Genomic DNA, 20537 nt, shown 5'->3' on the forward strand with positions numbered 1-20537 from the left:
ACCATATAAAGGAGTGGACAGTTAGCACAACTTCTATGAAAGAATTTAGTGTTCAAAAACCAAATCAGAGTAGCAGTCTACAGAAGCTCACCTCTTTTTGTTGACAGGACCTTATTCTTAGCTGCCATCTTATCTCCTCAGTTTGAGTGGTGTCTCATCCTGGAGTTCTTCTAAGTGACCATTTAATGGATTAGGCTGTTAAAATAATGTCTTGAGACAAACCTACCGTTTACAGAGCAGTCATATCAAGCTCTTCATTGTACAAGGGAGTAGACATGAAAAGCTCTCTGGCATCCTGTCCCCACTTCATTTATAGACATGGAATCTCCTATTCCCTGGATATACAGTGGGAGAGAAGCAGACTGCTTTTCTCCCACTGTAAAGGGGCAGCTGGGGCCTTCTGAATTCTAGCTTAGTGACATACTTCATGCAAAAGGCTCTAGTTCAATCCACAGCATTTCCCACCAGAAGCATCTCCAGCAGGAAGCCTTAGAGGGACCTCTCTTTCCCAGGGATCCTGGGCAGCTGTTGCCAGTTGGGCTAAACAGCACACGGGGCAAGACAACCAATGGCCTTAGAAAAAGGCAGCTGACTACAAGCGACTTATCCCCTTTCCCCATTTGGATACCGTGGTGCCTCCTGGAGTCCTTTGTCTTCTCTCAGCCTCAGCCTCTTTCTGCAGATGTTCCTTCCTTCAACGGCTCCAACCACCTTCCGCTTTGATGCAGAACATTCCAGAGTTCCCATTCAGCTTCTGCTCCTCCCTGATTGGGACTGGCAGGCAGCCAATCAGCATTCCACATATAGCAGAAGTCCAGGAAAATATCTAGTTTAGTTATTGCTTACTCCACTTCTATAGTACTCTCATGCACAAAAATGACTTTCATGAGTATCTTTGGAACGCTGCAAAGGACAGGCATGTTCTGTCCCCTTTAACCCCAGGGCTTAATGACTCCTGGGGAACTTCTTCAGTTAAGTGGATGAGCGCCCCCACCCCTCAAATTGTTGCATTTTTCTTCTTCTGAGACTAAATTTGGAACATGGACTGTTATCTCACAGTTATTCAAATCCAGCAGTTCCACCCAGAATAATAATAATAATTTATTATTTATACTCTGCCCATCTGGCTGAGTTTCCCCAGCCACTCTGGGCAGCTTCCAATGGAGTGTTAAAAACAATACAGCATTAAATATAAAAAACTTCCCTAAACAGGGTTGCCTTCAGATGTCTTTTAAAGAGAAGATAGCTGCTTATTTCCTTCACATCTGAAGGGAGGGTGTTCCCCAGGGCGGGCGCCACTACCAAGACCATGTCAACTACAGGCAAGCAATTGAAATTTAAAAGCACAATTTAATTCTGAATATTTTTTAGCCTTCTACAGTGGTACCTTGGGTTATAGACGCTTCAGGTTACAGACGCTTCAGGTTATAGACTCTGCTAACCCAGAAATAGTACCTCAGGTTAAGAACTTTGCTTCAGGATGAGAACATAAATCGTGCGGTGGCGGCAGCGGCAACGGCAGGCCCCATTAGCTAAAGTGGTACCTCAGGTTAAGAACAGTTTCAGGTTAAGAACAGACCTCCATAACGAATTAAGTTCTTAACCTGAGGTACCACTGCATTTGGAAAGCTGAGGTACAGAATATAATGGATCCAAAATACAAAAGGTATAAGATATTATTTGCATAGCACATTTCTGCTAGCAGCAGGTCATCTTCTGTCCACTGGGCATGTGGTCTTTTTGTACCGAAGATCAAGGAGTGACCCCCAGTTACAAGTTAAGCGTCTTTCATTTTGATTTAGTTGTTGTAAGACAAGTGTGAGGTTGACATTTAATCTTGAAGTGGGATTGGTCTTTATCCTATTGATACCTGGATTTTATGACAGCAGCTTGGAGATCCCATGCATTGTGTTATGTTGTACCAAGGATGCTTCCTTCTCCACATCTCTACACCACCCATGGCTTTCCCTAACTAGCATAGGTGTTACATCTTGTGCTTCAGACCTATGCTATACATTCCCAGTTTTAAAACTCCTAACTACAGTGCTACCTTGGTTCTCGAACGTAATCCATTCCTGAAGACCATTTGAGTTCCGAGGTGCAAAGGGCTGTCTGTAAATTCAACTGAGAAAATTGAAAACACACACAACAGAATCCATTTGACCTCTGAGGCGCGTTAAAAATGTGGGAATGTTCAGGGGTGCAGGAGAGGATATATTGTGAGATTATATCCTAATCCAACTTGTGCTAACAAGTTCCCAAAATATCAGCAGAGTTTATGACATTCCCCTTTTAGTTCGCAACAGTAACGTCTGCACAGGTTCGCTAGAACCACTATAATAATTACTCTGGTAATTTCCCCTTTTGTTCCCTCTTAAAATACAAGATACGACACAGTCTTTATAAAAGTATAAAAGAGTTTACTCACGTTCTGTTCACAATATGATCCCAGAAGGCAGACAGCTTAAAAAAGGTAAAATACACTCAGAATCTATCTTATAGGAAGATAGTGCTGTCCTCTCTTGGCTGAGAGCCAAGAGGGCATGTTGCTCCTTCAGAAGATGAAGATGAGAGAGAGAGATATGGCTGCCTGCCCTGTGCTTTTATCATTTACCTGCACAGGTGAGGCCACACCCACCTCTGGTCACATGCGGAGGAAGTCCGTCCCCAGGAAGTTTACCTACTTGCTAGACAGACATCCCTCCCCATGTTCTAACATGTACACTCTAGGAATGTTGTCATTGACTGTTCCTGTGTTTACATCCCACAAAAAAATGGGAGCATTTACTTCTGGGTTTTCAGTGTTCGGGTTCTGAAATGTTCATCAATAGAGATGTTCCAGAATCGAGGTACAACTGTATTTGCTTTCATTGCTTTCATTTGCTTTTGTTCATTATATGTTGTGCATCTGTTAATTGATTATCGGGCATATATTGTCCAACACCAGGTACAGTCCCTGGCAGAACATGTGTTGGGGCATCCTTCAGGAACGATGGGCGGGTGAGTTGTTGGACACGACTGCTTAAAGTCCTTGAGGGACCCTCCAGTGGTGGCACCAACATGGCACACTCCAGTCTTGACTAACCCTCCCTGGAGAGAGGCAAGTGTGGTTATGGCTCTGTGAAAGTTCTAAACGTTCATCCAAGTAGTGGCAGCTATTGTGGCAACTTTACGATGGCAACTTCCTCCCAAAAAGTCTGTGGTTTTGGACAACACCATCTGAAGTGATGGTTGGACTCCACCAAACCAGCAACCCTCTCCACATTCTGTTCTCCAGGAAAAGATCATGGCAGGTCATGAGAAGCTTGGCTGGATAAGGACTGTGGGACAAAATAGGGACAAATGTAAGGTTCTGCACTTGGGCAGGAAGAACCAGCTACATAAATATAAGGTGGGGGACACCTGGCTAAATAGTGGTATATGGGAAAAAGATCCAGGGAGTTTGGTGGACCACAAGCTGAACATGTGTCAACAGGGTGATCCAGCAGCAAAAAAAAAGTGAATGGTATTTAGGCTGCATCAACAGAAGTATAGTATCCAGATCAAGGGAAGTTATAGTTCTGCTCTGTTCTGCCTTGGTCAGATTCCACCTGGAGGACTGTGCCAATTTAAGAAAGATATTGACAAGCTGGAAGGTGCGCAGAGGAGAGTGACCAAGATGACCATGTGTCTGGAAACCAAGCCTTACGAGGAGTGGTTGAAGGAGTTGGGTATGTTTATCCTGGAAAAGATGAGACTGAGAGCAGATATGATAGCCATCTTCAAATATCTCAAGGTGGAGCAGGCTTGTTTTCTCCTGCTCTACAGGGTAGGTCTCAAACTAATGACTTCAAGTTACAAGAAAGGAGATTCAACAGTGGAACGGTCTCCCTTGGGAGGTAGTGGACACTTTTTGACGCTTTAGTTGAGATTCTTGCATAGCAGGGGATTGGACTAGATGACCTTTGGGGGTACCTTTGAACCCTACAATCCTGTGATTCCATGATTCTGTGCAACTCTGGTGACTACAGTGTTTGGCTTTCCTAGTAAGCCCAACCAAATATCATAGACTCCTAATCAGCCATAAAAATGAACACTACATAATAGATAAACCCAAACAACACAATAAGAGAGAAGGGAAAAAAAACTATGGCATGCAAGAGAGTTACCGTAATTTTAGGAAAGGGCTGGTTTGGAATAAAGAAGGAAGGAACAGAAAGATAGAACATATGAACCTCAGAAAGCAAAAAACACAGCCAATTGTCTACTCCAAGAACTCTGACAAACTGGCAGCTGTTGGTAGAGAAATCACTGAGGCTGCTACACTTTGCCCATTTTCCTGGGAATTAGCGCCACTGAGCAGAACTGACTATCCCAGCCAACCCACTTCACCACAGATTTGAAGGTGGTCTGAATATCTTCAGAGCAGAGATCTTTGACTTGAAATGGTGCCTTGTGCAAGGAGAATACAAAGCAACGATTATACCAAATTAATTTATTGGAAGTACAGAAGCTGGTTTTGACCGAACTCTCCCATGCTTCATTTTCTTGGAGGTTCAAATCTTTGAGGTTGCAAATTAAGGTCTCTTTTTTCCAGTCTTGAGGAAACAGGACTGCTAAGGTGCTTTCAGTTGTTGATGGCAGAGAGTTGAGCTCTTCCATGCCCCAATTCCATAACCTGGATTGCTGATTTTTTTAAGGGGGAGATTAATCCATTGCTTTTAGCATAGAGATCACAGAATCCAGTTTTATCAAGGTTTTACCGTATACCATCTTTTATCAGGCATCTTCTTACATATCCACCGTTTTTCTACATTGCAGGGAATGTTTTCCCAACATTTAGTTGTTCTGGAACAATGTGATTTTAATATGACACAGGGTTCTTCTTTTATTTTGTCAGGCTGACCATGCATCCAATAACTGAAAGCAAAAGGCAGCAGTCAGAAATCCATCAATTGAAACTAATGAATGCATGCTGGATGTCTACTTTTTTCTAGCATTAATGAGATATTTAGCTGAGTTCTGTCTCACTATTGCTTTCTACCTCAAGATTGCCAGCTACTCATAATTGTAGTGCATTGTTTGTATTTTTCAGATTTTGTCCATCAGCAGAAAAGAAAAGTATTATGGGGGGTAGTTTCCCTCTCTATTGTTTGTTCCTGCAAGTTATTTCTCACACAAAACGGCAAAGAATGAGTGCATTGCTTGGAATACACAATGCCATGCTCAGGAAACTGCAATGAAGTCCATCTGCTTATTTAAGAATTTTACAATGCTATATTTCAACCCCAACATTTTCAAAATAGTTTATTAATCCTGGCTCCATCTGAAAAAAGTGGTTTTTTTGGAAAGAGTCAGAGAAACTGAGGTCCACTGACTCTGAATATAGTGAACTTGCTTCTCCATCATACCTATGATTAATCTGTCACCTGTGAATTCCCGACAAAGTTTCTACAATACGAAAAGTAAAGAATTTTTGTTCACACTTACGTGTCTACTACATTCGGGCCATGATGCCATTTCCATTTTCCATTCTCATGATGGAGTCCAATCCAGGAATCTTCATGTGCAAATTCTGTTTCTTTTTCTAGAAACTCCTGCAGAAAGCACAACCAGAGTCTTTCCTAGAAATGAGGAACCAGAACCCCCTTTCAAATTATTTCCAGACAATGTATCTTCTCTGGAAGACAAGAGGCTCCTCCAGATGTTTAACAGGAGTGAAATGTGAATTGACAGCGGGAAGTTGCACCACAGAGATGGGCTCTGCCTCCTATACCTTGCAACTAAATCAAGGATGGGCAAACCCCAACCCAAGGGCAAAAGTCATAGAATCATAGAATCATAGAATCATAGAGTTGGAAGAGACCACAAGGGCCATCGAGTCCAACCCCCTGCCAAGCAGGAAACACCATCAGAGCACTCCTGACATATGGTTGTCAAGCCTCTGCTTAAAAACCTCCAAAGAAGGAGACTCCACCACACTCCTTGGCAGCAGTATGTGGAGGTTGCCAGAGAACTTTTATAGGCACCCAAAAGGCTTCAAATCAATTAATTTCAAGAGAGTGTCAGGAATGTGCCCCCCCCCAAAGCACAGTGGAAGAGTCAGTCTCACAAATTGAGCTGAGTGAGCAAAGGGCTGACTCTGCAGATGGGAGCTGTCTGTCTGATTTTAGACAGAACAGCCCGGCCCCCCTCCTTTCCTGGGAAGAAGCAGTTAGCTCCCAAGGAGAGGAAGAGTGAGAAGTTGACCAAAGCATTGCCATGCAACCACCAGATAAGCCAGTGTTGGAGGCTGAGTCTTCTGGGGAAGAGCCAGCCCTGCAGTCCTCAAACAAGGACATTGGAGAAGATCGGATAGCAATGGAAGGAAAGGAGACGAAAGGCGGAATTTTGGCGTTCTTCCTGTTGAGCAAGGGGCAATGAGTCAGACTGAGCAACTAAGGTTAATGAGAGCAGGCAGAACACCATGCTCTGAATGTGTGTGTGTTTATATATAAACTTATATAAAATTGATGGAGAGTCATTGCTGCTTATCAGGCTGCTTGCCTGCTAGAGATCATTATAGCGAGTTTCCTGGGTGTTGTACCTACCTCCACACCAACATCTTCAACAAATGTCAGCCAGGACTTTTCCTCCTCACAAAACTCTTTTGCACCGAACCATGACTTTCTTCGAACTTCAAACAAATAGAGAAGCCCAGCATGTGGCATCCACTTTAGACGAAATTTTCTAATAAGGTCCTCTTTCAACCCAGCAAGGAATTCACAGGGAAAAGAGAGGGGGCAGAATTTGAGAGATGCCAAGTTGAAGGCCTGTGGATCACTTTAAAATACACACACAAACTCGAAGTGAATGACATAATGATATTTCATTATCACCCAGCACAATTTACTAATGTAACAGGATAACCAACCTTCTGCCCTCTGAAACGTTTGTTCCTGTAATGAACATATTTAGAGGCTGGTTTCAATGAGAAGGTGTCATTGATTTCCCTCCCTATTACCATCTTTGCATTCACCAATTGATTTGCAAATAATTTTCTCATACATTTATCTAGACAGCCTATTAGAAAGCTATATACTAGGTCTGCACTAAAATGGGTACCATCCTTACTAATTTTTACTGATAATGTTTGGAATTTCAGTGAAAATATGCAAAAAAAGGAGGCCACCCCATTGGTGAAGAACTTTCCTCGCCCCCCCCCCACTGTCAAATGTGCATCACCGAGGTACTCAGGTGTGTCTCATGACATAAAACCCACAACAATTAGAGTCCACTTATAGTCTCAATTTAGTGGGATTTTCTGACTCCTAAACTAACAATGAAATCCCTTCCCTGATACACCTCTGTCTTCTCCCAAACTTACATGACAGTGGAACAGCAGCATAAAGGTCTCTCATTCCCACTCACACCTGAAGTACTGCAACAGCAGCATCCCAGGTGCAAGGGGACCTGGTAAAGGTAAAGGGACCCCTGACCGTTAGATCCAGTTGTGGACAACTCTGGGGTTGTGGCACTCATCTCGCTTTAGTGGCTGAGGGAGCCGGCGTACAGCTTCTGGGTCATGTGGCCAACATGACTAAGCCGCTTCTGGCGAACCAGAGGGGCGCATGGAAACGCCGTTAACCTTCCCGCCGGAGCAGTACCTATTTATCTACTTGCACTTAGACGTGCTTTCGAACTGCTAGGTTGGCAGGAGCAGGGACCGAGCAACGGGAGCTCACCCTCTCGCGGGGATTTGAACCGCCGGCCTTCTGATCGGCAAGCCCTAGGCTCTGTGTTAAAAACATAAACACCTGCTGGATCAGGATCAGGAGAGAACCCATGTATTCCATCATCCTGTTCTCACAGTGGCCCATTGGAACTCTTGCAAGTAGGATCTGAGCACAACAGCACTCTCTGACTTGCAGTGGTAGTGGTGATGAAGAAATATGATCTCAAGACTAAATCTGGAAGGGTCCTGGCTCACCTCATATTGGGGGTGAGACATTCTTGTATCCCAAACTCTCACAATTTCCACCAATTTCCACCATTAATTAGGAAGTCATTCAAGAAGGAGCTCATCAACTTGCAGAGCCACAAAAATCCAAAGGCACAAGGTTCTTCACATCTGAATTTCTTCCTGGATTGTGAAGGTCTGAATTGCTCAATCTGTTTTATCAAAGTGGTGTGTGAGAGGCAGAGGGCAGCTGGGCCCCTGAACCTTCAAGAGCTGTGCAGACAAATAAATTTCAATACTTGAGTACAGTGGTGCCCCGCAAGACGAACGCCTCGCAAGACGGAAAACCCGCTAGACGAAAGGGTTTTCCATTTTGGAGGCGCTTCGCAAAACGAATTTCCCTATGGGCTTGCTTCGCAAGACGAAAATGTCTTGCGAGTTCCTGCGGGGTTTTTTCCCTTCCCCCCCCTTTGTCTAAGCCCTAAGCCGCTTATCAGCTGATCCGCTGATAAGCCGCTTATCAGCTGATCCGCTAAAAGCCGCTAAACCGCTAATAGCGCTAATCCGCTAAGCTGTCAATGGGCTTGCTTCGCAAGACGAAAAAACCGCTATACGAAGAGCCTCACAGAACGGATTAATTTCGTCTTGCGAGGCACCACTGTATCATTGTCTCAAAGGAACTTACCAATTGCAACTTGTACTTCATACACTTTGAAGTTCCATGCAACCAATTCATCTGCCAACTTCTGAGCTCCACGAAATATTTCAGAATCTAAAAGGTTTGAACAATTCAAGTCAGTGGTAATGCAAACATGCATCTATGTATATAAAAAAGTCATTTTCCAAAATCTGATGTACAATCACATTCTAGCGTGAAAAAAAGAAGCAGAACCCTGCTATGGAGCCTAGATAGGAGGAGTCCTGGTTCTCAGTGTCTGGGATGACCAAGATTTACTCCACACTTGCCCCAACTGGGTCAGCTGTTAACATCCATTTCCTTTCTACTGAGAGATATTGGTATACTGATGGTAAAACTTGTCCTATCTCCTGGAGAAGGCCATTTTGTGGCTTGACCTTCATGGTTCTTGAAAGGGTTGTGTGTCTTCTTTGTGAAGAGCACACAAGGACACACTGGATGGAGATTGCCCTATTCAAGTGGAATTTTCAGTGTACGAGCTCCAGACACATATCCCTTTACCGTTTTGCTAGTACTGAATAAAAGTTCAAGCTTCCTTAAGGGTAACTTAGGTCCCCAAAGTAGTATTCATGGTGCCAGCAATAGATATGTGCTTTCTGCAATTGAAAATGTTCTCGGGCAAGTTCTCCACGTTCAAACTTACAGTTTGCTGCAAGATGTTCAGTACACAAAATTCTCAAGTTGAATGTCATAGGATTAAATAAAAGTTTTAGAAGAGCCATGAGAATATTGAGTTGGAACCTCAACTGAGGAGGTGCCAGAGGTTAGCGGTGGGACCCATGTTTTACACTCGAACAAGTCCAGCCACCAATGTTCCAAAGTACATGGCTGAAACTGGCATCACTTGGCAATGTTCACTTGCCTGCTTCTCAAAATAGCCAAACAGAATGATTTGTGTGGGGCCAATGTTGAATTAAGCCATTTAATGTGGTCTGAGTCACAACAATTTCCATTTTATTAAATCAGTTCTATGCATGTCGATTCCGTAGCTATTAACCATCTTATCAATAAATTCAAAATAAAAGTGGGGAATAGCTTGGCACGAGGGGTGAGCACTTTTCAGAAGAATAGTGGTACAGTGGTATCTCGGGTTAAGTACTTAATTTGTTCCGGAGGTCCGTTCTTAACCTGAAACTGTTCTTAACCTGAAGCACCACTTTAGCTAATGGAGCCTCCTCCTGCTGCCGCGCCGCCAGAGTACGATTTCTGTTCTTATCCTGAAGCAAAGTTGTTAACCTGAGGTACTATTTCTGGGTTAGCGGAGTATGCAACCTGAAGCATATATAACGTGAAGTGTATGTAACACAAGGTAACACTGTACTGGAGACTTGCACAGAGACTTGCAGGACCTGGGGGCAAAATATAATTTTGGAGGCTAACCTGTGCCATTCCCATGGAGTTAGGGGGCATCCAGTAGACATGAATCAGGAAAGCCTTCCTCCTCAACTGAAGGGGAAGTGCCATGGGCAGAGGAGAGGAGAGGGAAGATGGAATTAAAGCCACCTTTCCTCCTTACAGGGCAAAGGTAAAGGTACCCCTGACTGTTTGGTCCAGTTGCGGATGACTCTGGGGTTGCGGCGCTCATCTCGCTTTACTGGCCGAGGGAGCTGGCGTACAGCTTCTGGGTCATGTGGCCAGCATGACTAAGCTGCTTCTGGCAAACCAGAGCAGCGCACAGAAACAAGAGCTTCTGTTCAAGAGCTTCTGTTCAAGAGCTTCTGTGCCAGGGCTGCCCTCTGCTTTCTATCAATGCCACTTTAAAAGATATGCCCAGTATAAAAAACTTGTAGTCCACTAACATTTGCTGAGAGTAGTCCCACTAAGGTTAATGGGCTTAAGTTTGTTGTGATCATTAGTTCCACTGGATCTGCTCCAGTAAAAGTTGGCTGGATACAAGCCCTTATTTACAGTAAGTAAAGGTAAAGGTAAAGGGACCCCTGACCATTAGGTCCAGTCGTGGCCGACTCTGGGGTTGTGGCACTCATCTCGCTTTAGTGGCTGAGGGAGCCGGCGTACAGCTTCTGGGTCATGTGGCCAACATGACTAAGCCGCTTCTGGCGAACCAGAGGGGCGCATGGAAACGCCGTTTACCTTCCCGCTGGAGCGGTACCTATTTATCTACTTGCACTTTGACGTGCTTTCGAACTGCTAGGTGGGCAGGAGCAGGGATTGAGCAACAGGAGCTCACCCCGTCACAGGGATTCAAACCGTTGACCTTCTGATCGGCCACACCTAGGCTCTGTGGTTTAACCCATAGCACCACCCAATTATAACTGGTTTAGGAGATCAACAGTTGTTTGGGAATACTTACGGCCCATTGGCCTTCCCTTTGAACCAAGAACTTAAAATCTTAAGCTGTAATTGATAAAATGGGCCTAATTTAAACCCACACTTCATGTCTTACATGCTTATTTCTAGAAACCTCACACCATGTGTGATACAGTAGCATATGGGAACTGCATACACATGCTGCAGATATTAAGATGGGCAACTTAACATAGAATTTTAGGACTTTCTGGTGCATGTGTCAGTTTGTAAGCATGTTGAGTCTTCTCTTACAATGATAGCTTTTTCAATAATAAAATTGTCCATGCAGTACCTCAGTTCCTACCCCCCCATGGGTTTTGTTTTTTCTGGGATTTGTAAATTCACTATTATTATTATAGTAATATTTATTTGTATCTCACTTTTCCCCAAGACTGGGACTCAAGGAAGTTTACAGATAAAAAATGCAAAACACAGATAAAATAGAAAAGCTAAAATCATAGCAAAGTCAATCATTAAAAAGTTATTAAACAATAATAAAAACAAAACAACATAAGAAACAAATCTTTTAAAAATACGAATTACAACAATAAAAAACATCACGGTGCCAGCCCTTTTCTTAAAAAACAGCCAGTTCCTAGAGGCCTGTTGGAATAAAAAATGTTGCCACTTGCTGAAGGAAGGGCAAAAAGGAGGCAATCCAGCTTTTCTAGCCAGTCCCATAGCAAAGTCAACCAATTCAGGGAAATCATAACAAAATGGATGTGGAGTGTGTAAGGTTAAACCTGAATGTCCTACATCTGGGTAGGAGCTTCCTACATAACGGAAGCTGCAGATTCTTTGTCTATGTGAAAGTAGTTTCACTTTTAGTTGGAGCGAGAGAGACACAGCATGTGTCCGAGTTCTGGTTGAATCGTTTGTTCTTTTACTTGCTGATGTAAATAAAACGCTGTTTAGATAGAAGAAACGGTGTGTGGATTTTTTCCTTCTTCTCACACGAAAGCAACTGCTGCTAGCTCTGCTACTGCCTGGAAGAATTTATGCACAGAGGAAACATGCCGGACAGGCAGCAATTCCACAATGGACAGATATACAAAGGAACTGGGTGATGATTGGTTCTGATTTAACAGTTCCAGGCTTCCGCAGACACAGCAGGCTCCCAACTCTGCATATTTTGAAAGTGGTTGTTTGTGGGAAGAGGAGCATTTTCAGAGGACCAGTGTTGGAGGAAAGGTGGGCTCTTAGTTCTTCCTCTTCCAGTCACCCTCCACTCTCCAGCTACTTTCACCTTTCTACATAAGAGACTTGAAACAAGTTCTACTGTGGGGCAATACCCCTTGATGTGATGTAGGGCTGGGGAGCAGTGTTCTTCATCATCATCATCATCATCATCATCATCATCATAAATTTTTATACCCTGCCCTCCCGAACCAGAGCTGGGCTCAGGGCAGCTAACACCAATAAAATTACAATAAAACATAATAAAATTACAATAAAACATAACACCAATAAAATTACAATAAAACATAACAACAACAAAAAAAAACCCAGTTTATTAAAATACGGGTTAAAATACAATTTAAAATGCAGCCTCATTTTAATAGTAGCCCATAAATCAAAACCATAAGGGGAGGGAAACATAAGGGTCAGACTGAGTCCAAACCAAAGGCCAGGCAGAAGAGCTCTGTCTTGCAGGCCCTGCGGAAAGGTGTCAAGTCCCACAGGGCCCTAGTCTCTTGTGACAGAGGGTTCCACCAAGTCGGGGCCAGTACTGAAAAGGCCCTGGCCCTAGTTGAGACCAATCTAACCACCTTGCGACTTGGGACCTGCAAAGTGTTGTCATTTGTGGACCTTAAGGTCCTCCGCGGGGCGTACCAGGAGAGTCAGCTTCAAGGGCAGCCGTGTGTAGAGCGAATTACAATAATCAAGCCTGGAGGTGACCGTCGCATGGATCACTGTGGCCAGATTAGGGCGAGAAAGGTAAGGGTTCATGAATATACTGATGGAAACTTGTCGCTTACCATTCTTGTTTTGAAGGGATGGTTCCCTTTTTATCATAAAGTCTCTGATAGTTTTCATTGCTCTCTTTTCTAAATGCATTTTGTTCTGCTCGTAGATATCTAGAAGGGATTAAAGAGAAAAAAAAATGGTATTCCAACACACTGGGCATGAGTGTGCTACACCCCCCCCCAAATATAATTGCTTAGAATGATTTTTGAATCAAGACTCCCTGTGCCTTCGCTGTGAAACCTGCTTTTTGTATGACAGTCATAGTTTCTAGCAGGCGATCTGCAGTCTTGTATATACCTTGTGAACTGGTTCTCCCAGCCCTGCTGAATCCATTGTGATTTGATGTCTTCCTTGGGATATAGTCATGCAAAGATCATGGGCACTTTGGGTGATGACATCATAACTGTCTCGGGATGCAACACCTTCCTCCCATTTTATCTTGCCAGTGGAAAAGGCTTTCTGCCACCACATGAGCAGGAAGGAACAAGGCGGACAGACTGCAGACATTTATTCCTAGGAGGAGGCACAGCCAGCAAATGTGTTCAGCAGAGATCCCCTGTACAACTTAGGAGAGTCGCTTTAAGAGAAGGAATTTCTCATTCAGCAGACAAAGATTAGAAGAAATAGGAGCAGAGAATTGCATGCTGGGAGAGAGATCTCTGCAGGATGCTCCAAAATGTTGTCTTTCCAATGGCAGGTGAAGACTTTCTTATCTCAACAGACTTTTAGGAACTGACTGTTTTGAATGAAAGGACTGGTGCTGTGATGTTTTTCTTGTAGTTGTTATTTTTAATAGTTCTTTATATATATTATTTTAATTCCATTAGTGTTTAATTGCTGTTTTGTGATGATCGTATCTATGTTTTTAGCTTTCTCTGTTTTATCTGTAATAATAATAATAATAATAATAATATTTTTATTATTTATACCCCACCACCCATCTGTCTGGGTTTCCCCAGCAACTCTGGGCAGCTTCCAGCACATACAGAACACAATAAAAAATCAAACATTAAAAACTCCCTGATACAGGGCTGCCTTCAGATGTCTTCTAAAAGTCAGGTAGTTGTTTATTTCCTTGACATCTGGTGGGAGGGCGTTCCACAGGGCAGGCGCCACTACTGAGAAGGCCCTCTGCCTGGTTCCCTGTAACCTCACTTCTCACAGGGTGGGAACTGCCAGAAGGCCCTTGGAGTTGGACCTCAGTGTCTGGACTGAACGATGGGAGTGAAGATGCTCCTTCAGGTATACTGAGCCAAGGTCCTTTAGGGTTTTAAAGATCAGTACCAACACTTTGAATTGTGCTCGGAAATGTACTGGGAGCCAGTGAAGATCCTTTAGGACCCGTGTTAAATGGTCCCAGTGGCTACTGTAAGCTGTGTTGAGTCCCAGTCTGGGGAAAAGGTGGGATATAAACAAACAAACAAACAAACAAATTTGGCCTATGAAGTCTCTGGAGTATTCAGGGACAAGAAACAGAAGCATTTGTTTCAATGGGTGAGATTCAACCACTTCCTTACCTCACACACTGGGAGGTAAAAGGGATTAGCTGGGGCTGGATGATGCCTCCACTTTTGATAGCGTTCTTCAAAATGATGCAAAGCCAACCAGGATAACTCTATAGCAACCCCCCCCCCCGAGTTGAACTTACACAGATTAATTACTCCAACTGCAGCACAAAACAGGACCAGGCACAGCACAACCGCAGTAGTTGCAGCAAGGGAAGGTACAGAGCACTCTGTTATGTACTGCAAAAGTGCAGCGAATTTTCCTTGAAGTGCAAAAAGAAAGAAAATTATGCTTTAACAATCACGTATGAACATCCCGCCATTATCCCATTAAGGTAGGGTTCATTTTGCTGTGTTTTTGGAATTCTTGCTGACGCATAAAGCTATTAACATATATACAAGAAAATAAGGCAAGACGGAGCACATAGTTGAACTATGGAATTTACTCCTACAAGGAGTATTGATGCCCATCAACCCGGGTGGCTTTTAAAGAAGGTTAGACAGACTCATGGAGGTGAGGTTGACCAATGGCTACCAGCTACAGCAGCTATGTTCTGCACTCGCTGTTAGAGGCAGTATGCCTCTCAAAAGCCATTGCTGGGTATTGCAAATAAGGACTATGCTGTTGCATTCAGGTCCAACTTGCACGCTTCCTGTAGGCATCCGTTTGGCCACTGTGAGAACAGGGTTTTGGACTACATGAGCCTTTTGCCTGACCCAGTGGAGCTTTAAAACACAACCTATATCAAACAAATCTATAAATTGTTAGGGGTGTTTTCTAGATATGTAAGTTGTCTCTTAAGGAGTCTGCACTAAACAAACAACTAAGACATTCCAAACATCAAAACACACACACTATCCTTTCTTATAACAATCTGAAACAAGGATGCAGACTTGGGAACAAAAGATTATATGAACAGCACCTCAATGAGCAATCCCGAGTGGAAGCCACCAGAGCATGGCCTTGGCACCAGCTGGCCTCACCATAGAGAGGTCCAAGAAGTCCCTCTTCATACATAGCTTTAGCTTCTCCCCAGGAGTGGTCCATTCTGCTTTGCCACCTGAGGCAAAATGGGAAGGTGGCACCATGTTTGCATGCCATTGACCCCACCTTGCTGCCCCTGCTGAAGTCTGGCTTACAAGGGTCATGCAGCTGCAGTTTCTGGGTTCTGGCAAGATCTCACAAGAGCCCCATGAGATCGGACAGAGGCCTTGCGTGCTCTTCCCAAGATCCTGGTGAGGCCACACAAGACATGAGGTCTTCAGGCAATTTCATGGAGCTCTCACCCAGAAACCACCTCAACCACTTCCCCCGTGATGGAGGAGCATGTGCCCATTAGATTCTACAGCCTGAGGCAGTTTCCTCAGTCTGCCTCATGGGTGGGTTGCCCCTGCTTCTCCCGCTCCACTCTGTGATGGAGCATTAAGGCCACACTTAAATGACCACACCTGCCAAGTTTTCTTTTCTCTGCCATAGGGATCTCAGGATAAGCAAGCCAAAGCTGGTTTTCTTAGCCTGTCTCCCATGTCAACTGTCAGGCTAAGTGAATGGAGAAGTCTTTCTTGCCTGCCATTTCTTTCTGTCTGAGGTTTCCTGTTTAAATAAGTAGAGAGGAGAGAACATAGGCTGAAGCTTGGTGCTTCACATCACTGCTGCCATAGCCAGCAGAGGACGTTGGACTCAAACCTTGGTTGGTTGGTTTGACTAAGTGAGCCTGTTGGGTTGACAGAGCACTGCTAGCTTTTCTCCAGCCCTTCCCACCACGACTGGTCACATATGCCTCCTGTTGCTCTCCCACCTTTCCTTTCCAGTGTGTTCCTCATCTATGCTATGAACCACTTCTGTGTGTGCTGCATACATACCCTTTCTAGGTGGTGGTTTTCGTCTGCGTTTTAGTCTTGTTCTGGATGCCACACTGGATCTAGAAGAGACATTTGATCTAGAAGCCACATTGGATCTGGAAGCCACATTGGATCTGGAAGCCACATTGGATCTGGAAGCCGCATTCGATCTAGAAGCCACACTGGTTTTTGAAGCTGCATTGTGGTGTTGGATCACATAATACGTAATTTATTAGAACATCAGCTCGTAAAAAAGGGAATAGAAAAGGCGCTGTGTGCTAGGAGCTAAACTCCAGTAGGGTAAGCCCCTCCAAAACTTGAGATGTCTTCACCAAACTCTGCATGAGGTTTCCTGGGGTGAGGTTGGGCATCTGTCAGGGATTGGCTGGTTGAGGAAGAGTGGGGGCAGCCAGTAGTCCAGGAGGCACCTGAGCGGGGAGGGGACTTTGAGCCAGGTTCAGACTGGTGGCACAGGGAGGAATCAGCAAGAGAAAGTGAGGGTGAAGGGGAGATGCTTGAGGTAGCCACAGAAAGAAGGGTTGAGAAAAGGCTAAAACAATTAAGAGAAGCTGAGTCACAGCGAAAAAACGCATGGAGGGAGGTATAAACAAGGGAGAGAGAGGATGGAACTGTAGCTTCTGCAACTGACTTGCTTAGCTGATATATGTGCAGTGCACTGTCTCCTGGGTTACTGAGCAATAAAGTTAATTACGGCCAAGCCCTTCCGGTTTCTGCTTACAGCGTTGGACCCTAGACGGAAGGGCTTTTCTGGCAGCCTGACAGGGTCTCACAAGTCCCATTTTGAATCAAATATGGCTTTGGCATGACTTCAGCCAATTGATGGCACAATGGGTCCAAACTCATATATTACAGTGTCCATTTAAAAAACCACAACATTCTGAGATCCCAGGCAGCATCAAGCACTACCTGCTAGGAAGGTATAAAAGGCAGTTAATCCTGGGGATTGATTGGGTGAAATATATAGCAATGCTATTTAAATGCATCATTAATCAAGTTGAATAAAGATACGACTATATGAATCTAGGACTAAATGTGAGTTCATATGTGCTGACGATGGAGTAACAAAGTAAAAGATAAATAATCAAATGATTGTTTCAATTAATGAACAGTATGGTTCATTTCTTTTATTAAATTTAATAAAATTTAATAAATTTAATAAAATTTAATAAAATTTTAATAAGATTTAATAAAATTTTAATAAAATTTAATAAAATTTTAATAAAATTTAATAAAATGTCGGGAGGTAGAAAAGAGGCAGGCGCTCAACCTGAGAGTAGTGTTGCCCAGAGATAAATCTCTGCCCTGTCACACTCTCATGGCAGAAGGAAGGAAAGGAAGCAGGAATCAGAAGGACAGAAGGAAAGCTCAGAGGTGAGTAGAGTAACTTTGCCTTCCTGTATTGCTCTGAAGAGGAAATAACAGCGGGGAAAAACCTACCTTGTGTGAATGTTAGGCCTCCCACCATTTTAACTGCTCATTCGGATTGGCACCTTATGTCATCCTGTGTTCAGAACCATATGACAGAGTAGACAGTTAGCACAACTTCAATCAAAGAATTTAGCAGGCAAAGACAAATCAGAATAACAACCTACAAAAACTTGCCTCTTTCTGTTGACAAGATCTTTTTCTTGGCTTCCATCTTATCTCCTCATGTTGAGTGTTGTCTCATCCTGGAGTTCTTCTGTGTGACCATTTAATGGAGTAAACTATTAAAATAATGTATTGAGACAAAGCTACCATTTACAGAGCAGTCACACCATGCTATTCATATACAAGGGAGTTGGCATGAAAAACTTGCGTGCATCCAACCCTCACTTTGTTTTCAAACATGGAGTTGTCTATTCCCTGGAGAACTACAGGAATCTTCTCATCTCCCACTATAATAGGGCAACTGGGGCCTTCTGAGTTCTAGTTCGGTGACAGAGCACATACTTCATTCAGAAGGCCCGGATACAATCTGCAGCATCTCCCATCATAAGGAGCTCCAGCAGTAGTTCTGGGAAAGACCTATAATTGCCAGAGATCCTGGGCAGCTGTTGCCAGTTGGCTAGATAGCACATGGGGCAAGACAACCAATGGTTGGACTTAGAAAAAGGCAGCTGATTATGAACGATTTGTTCCCCCCACTTTGGATACCGTGGTGCCTCACTGAATCCTTTATCTTCTCTCTGCCTCAGCTTCTTCCTGCAGATGTTCCTTCCTTCAACGGCTTCAACCACCTTCCACTTTGATGCAGAACATTCCAGAACTCTTTTCATTCTGCTCCTTCCTGATTGGGACTGGCAGGCAGCCAATCAGCATTCCACAAATAGCAGAAGTCACTTACTCTACTTTCAAGGCATTCTCACACATGAAAGGGCTGCTCATGAATATCTTTGGAACACTATAAAATGCAAAATGAACACTTGCCACAACCTGCTGGGGAACCTCTTCATTGTGTTCCATCATGCTGCTCTTGGGAATCTGCAGTCTTTTGAATGCTACCGGACTACAGTTCCCATCATCCATTTCCATTGTCCATGCTAATTTTGTTTGATGGGTGTTCATAGAATTATAGAGTTGGAAGGGAAACCAAAGTCCATCTAGTTCAAACCTGTGCAATGAAGGAATCTCAACTAAAGCATCCATGACAGATGGCCACCCAACCTCTGCTTAAAAACCTCCAATGAAGGTGATTGCACAACCTTCCGAGGCACCACTCCAAGTGGAGATTCCCCATTCTGGACTTATTTGGATCAATATGGACGTGTGGTGGTGATGTGGGCTGGCTCTGATAATTTGAAACCACCACAGAGCCTTGGGAGGGCTTATGACATTATGCCATTATCTTTCCTTGGGGAACAGGATGTGGAGAGAGTTGCTGGTTTGGTATTATCCAAAACCACAGACCTAGACCAGGAGGAGGGTCAAGTGGGTTCTGACCAAACAATGGTGACTCTTCCTGGTAATGGTGCTAGCATTGTCCTCTCCTCTGAGGACAAACACGGTGGTGTAGAGGTGAATTCTTACCACACTGGTTTTTTGTTTTTGTTTTTTAAATCACATAAGGCTCCAGCCATTGTGTGAAATAATCCATGGCAACCCAAATATAACGGTTGCCAGTCCCTGTTTCAGGCAAGATCCCTAGTACACCCACCATCGCCCGCTCCATCGGAGCGCCCACCAGGAATTGCTGCATCAGGGTCCTCCTTTGCTGTGCACGCATCATGTCTTCAGCATCTGGGCCACTGAGAGGTTGTATGCAACCCTGAATTGCTACCAGGTGGTAGCAAGGTTCCAGAGGGTTTTAGGCAGTTACTCAGGGATGTGTTTCCATTGGGAGACAAGACTCAGCGGAGACTGTCATGTCTTTAAGAAATATGGTTCATTTTACACATATTTACACCAGGGTGTTGAAAGAAAACTATAAAAATGATTTATACAAAAATGAGCAAAAATGTAAAAATATATACCAGGTATATGCTGGAAAGGCCAACAGGAGGAAGGGTGATTTTATGACATGTGGTGCTACTGTAAAAAGTTGAAGGGCTTTTGGGAAATTATAACAAATTGAAAAGGATGTTTAAATTAATAATCCCTTAAAAAAACAACCCAAAGCATTTTTACTAGGAATAATGGGGACACAGGTCACAAGAAAGCTGAAGTGGAAAGAGAAAAAATCACCAGCTAAGGAGGAATGGCTTAGGAAATGGATGGAATATGCTGAAATTGTGAAATTAACTGCCAAATTAAGAGGACATAATGACAAAGTGTTTAAGGAAGAATGGAGACCCCGGATGGGTTACCTTTCAAAATATCACCAATAGATGAAGTTGCAGGCAGGGTTTAAAAATATAAGCAGTGGATTAATGAAAGATTTAACAGTAGAGGGGTTTAGAGGATAAAAATACATGTGTTGTAAAGCAGCTAATAAAAAGGAGTAAAAAACCAACATCAGGAAAGGATGGGAGGGAAGTAAGGAAGCAAATTTGTATATGATGATCGATGCTTTGGAATATTGTTGGAGACTTAATAAAAATGATATAAAAAAGACGCAGCAGAGGCTGTCGTGTATTTGAGAAATATGATTTATTTTACACATATTTACACCAGGGTGTAGATGGAGGGAGCGCAGAGGTTATAGCATTCACATCTCTGTGAATCGTTTACTGCTTGTTCCCCACAGCAGTGCAGCATGAGATTGCAAGACAGCTCCTTGCCTCTGTCCCAGTCCGACTTCAGCCAGCCTGCCAAGATGCTTGTGTCCTCCAGTCCCCATGTGAAGTTCTGGCCCCTCCTT

The 20537-nt window shown here is 43.7% G+C and overlaps 1 protein-coding gene across 13 annotated transcripts in view; it reads right to left on the reverse strand.

Moving 5' to 3' along the window:
• Positions 1 to 20537, reverse strand: part of LOC307224326 (uncharacterized protein) — a 91133-nt gene that overhangs the window by 52844 nt on the left and 17752 nt on the right. For 3 of the 13 annotated variants that reach the window (XM_079991138.1, XM_079991140.1, XM_079991139.1), the window contains exons 3-10: positions 17696 to 17759; positions 16259 to 16432; positions 14539 to 14658; positions 12902 to 13000; positions 8604 to 8690; positions 6570 to 6721; positions 5470 to 5603; positions 4460 to 4899 (exon numbers count right to left, since the gene is read on the reverse strand). In XM_079991138.1, coding sequence (XP_079847264.1) covers positions 4731 to 4899; positions 5470 to 5603; positions 6570 to 6721; positions 8604 to 8690; positions 12902 to 13000; positions 14539 to 14658; positions 16259 to 16432; positions 17696 to 17723 — 963 coding nt within the window. In that variant the 5' untranslated portion in view covers positions 17724 to 17759 and the 3' untranslated portion in view covers positions 4460 to 4730. Of the gene's footprint in view, positions 1 to 91; positions 171 to 628; positions 884 to 4459; positions 4900 to 5469; positions 5604 to 6569; positions 6722 to 8603; positions 8691 to 12901; positions 13001 to 14538; positions 14659 to 16258; positions 16433 to 17695; positions 17760 to 17860; positions 17940 to 18385; positions 18548 to 20537 lie in introns of those variants that run through there. The other 10 variants (XM_079991135.1, XM_079991134.1, XM_079991144.1 and 7 more) reach the window with 8 other exon arrangements.

The sequence above is a fragment of the Podarcis cretensis genome (genome assembly GCF_951804945.1).
Source record: "Podarcis cretensis genome assembly, chromosome: 9".
NCBI classification, from domain to species: domain Eukaryota; kingdom Metazoa; phylum Chordata; class Lepidosauria; order Squamata; family Lacertidae; genus Podarcis; species Podarcis cretensis.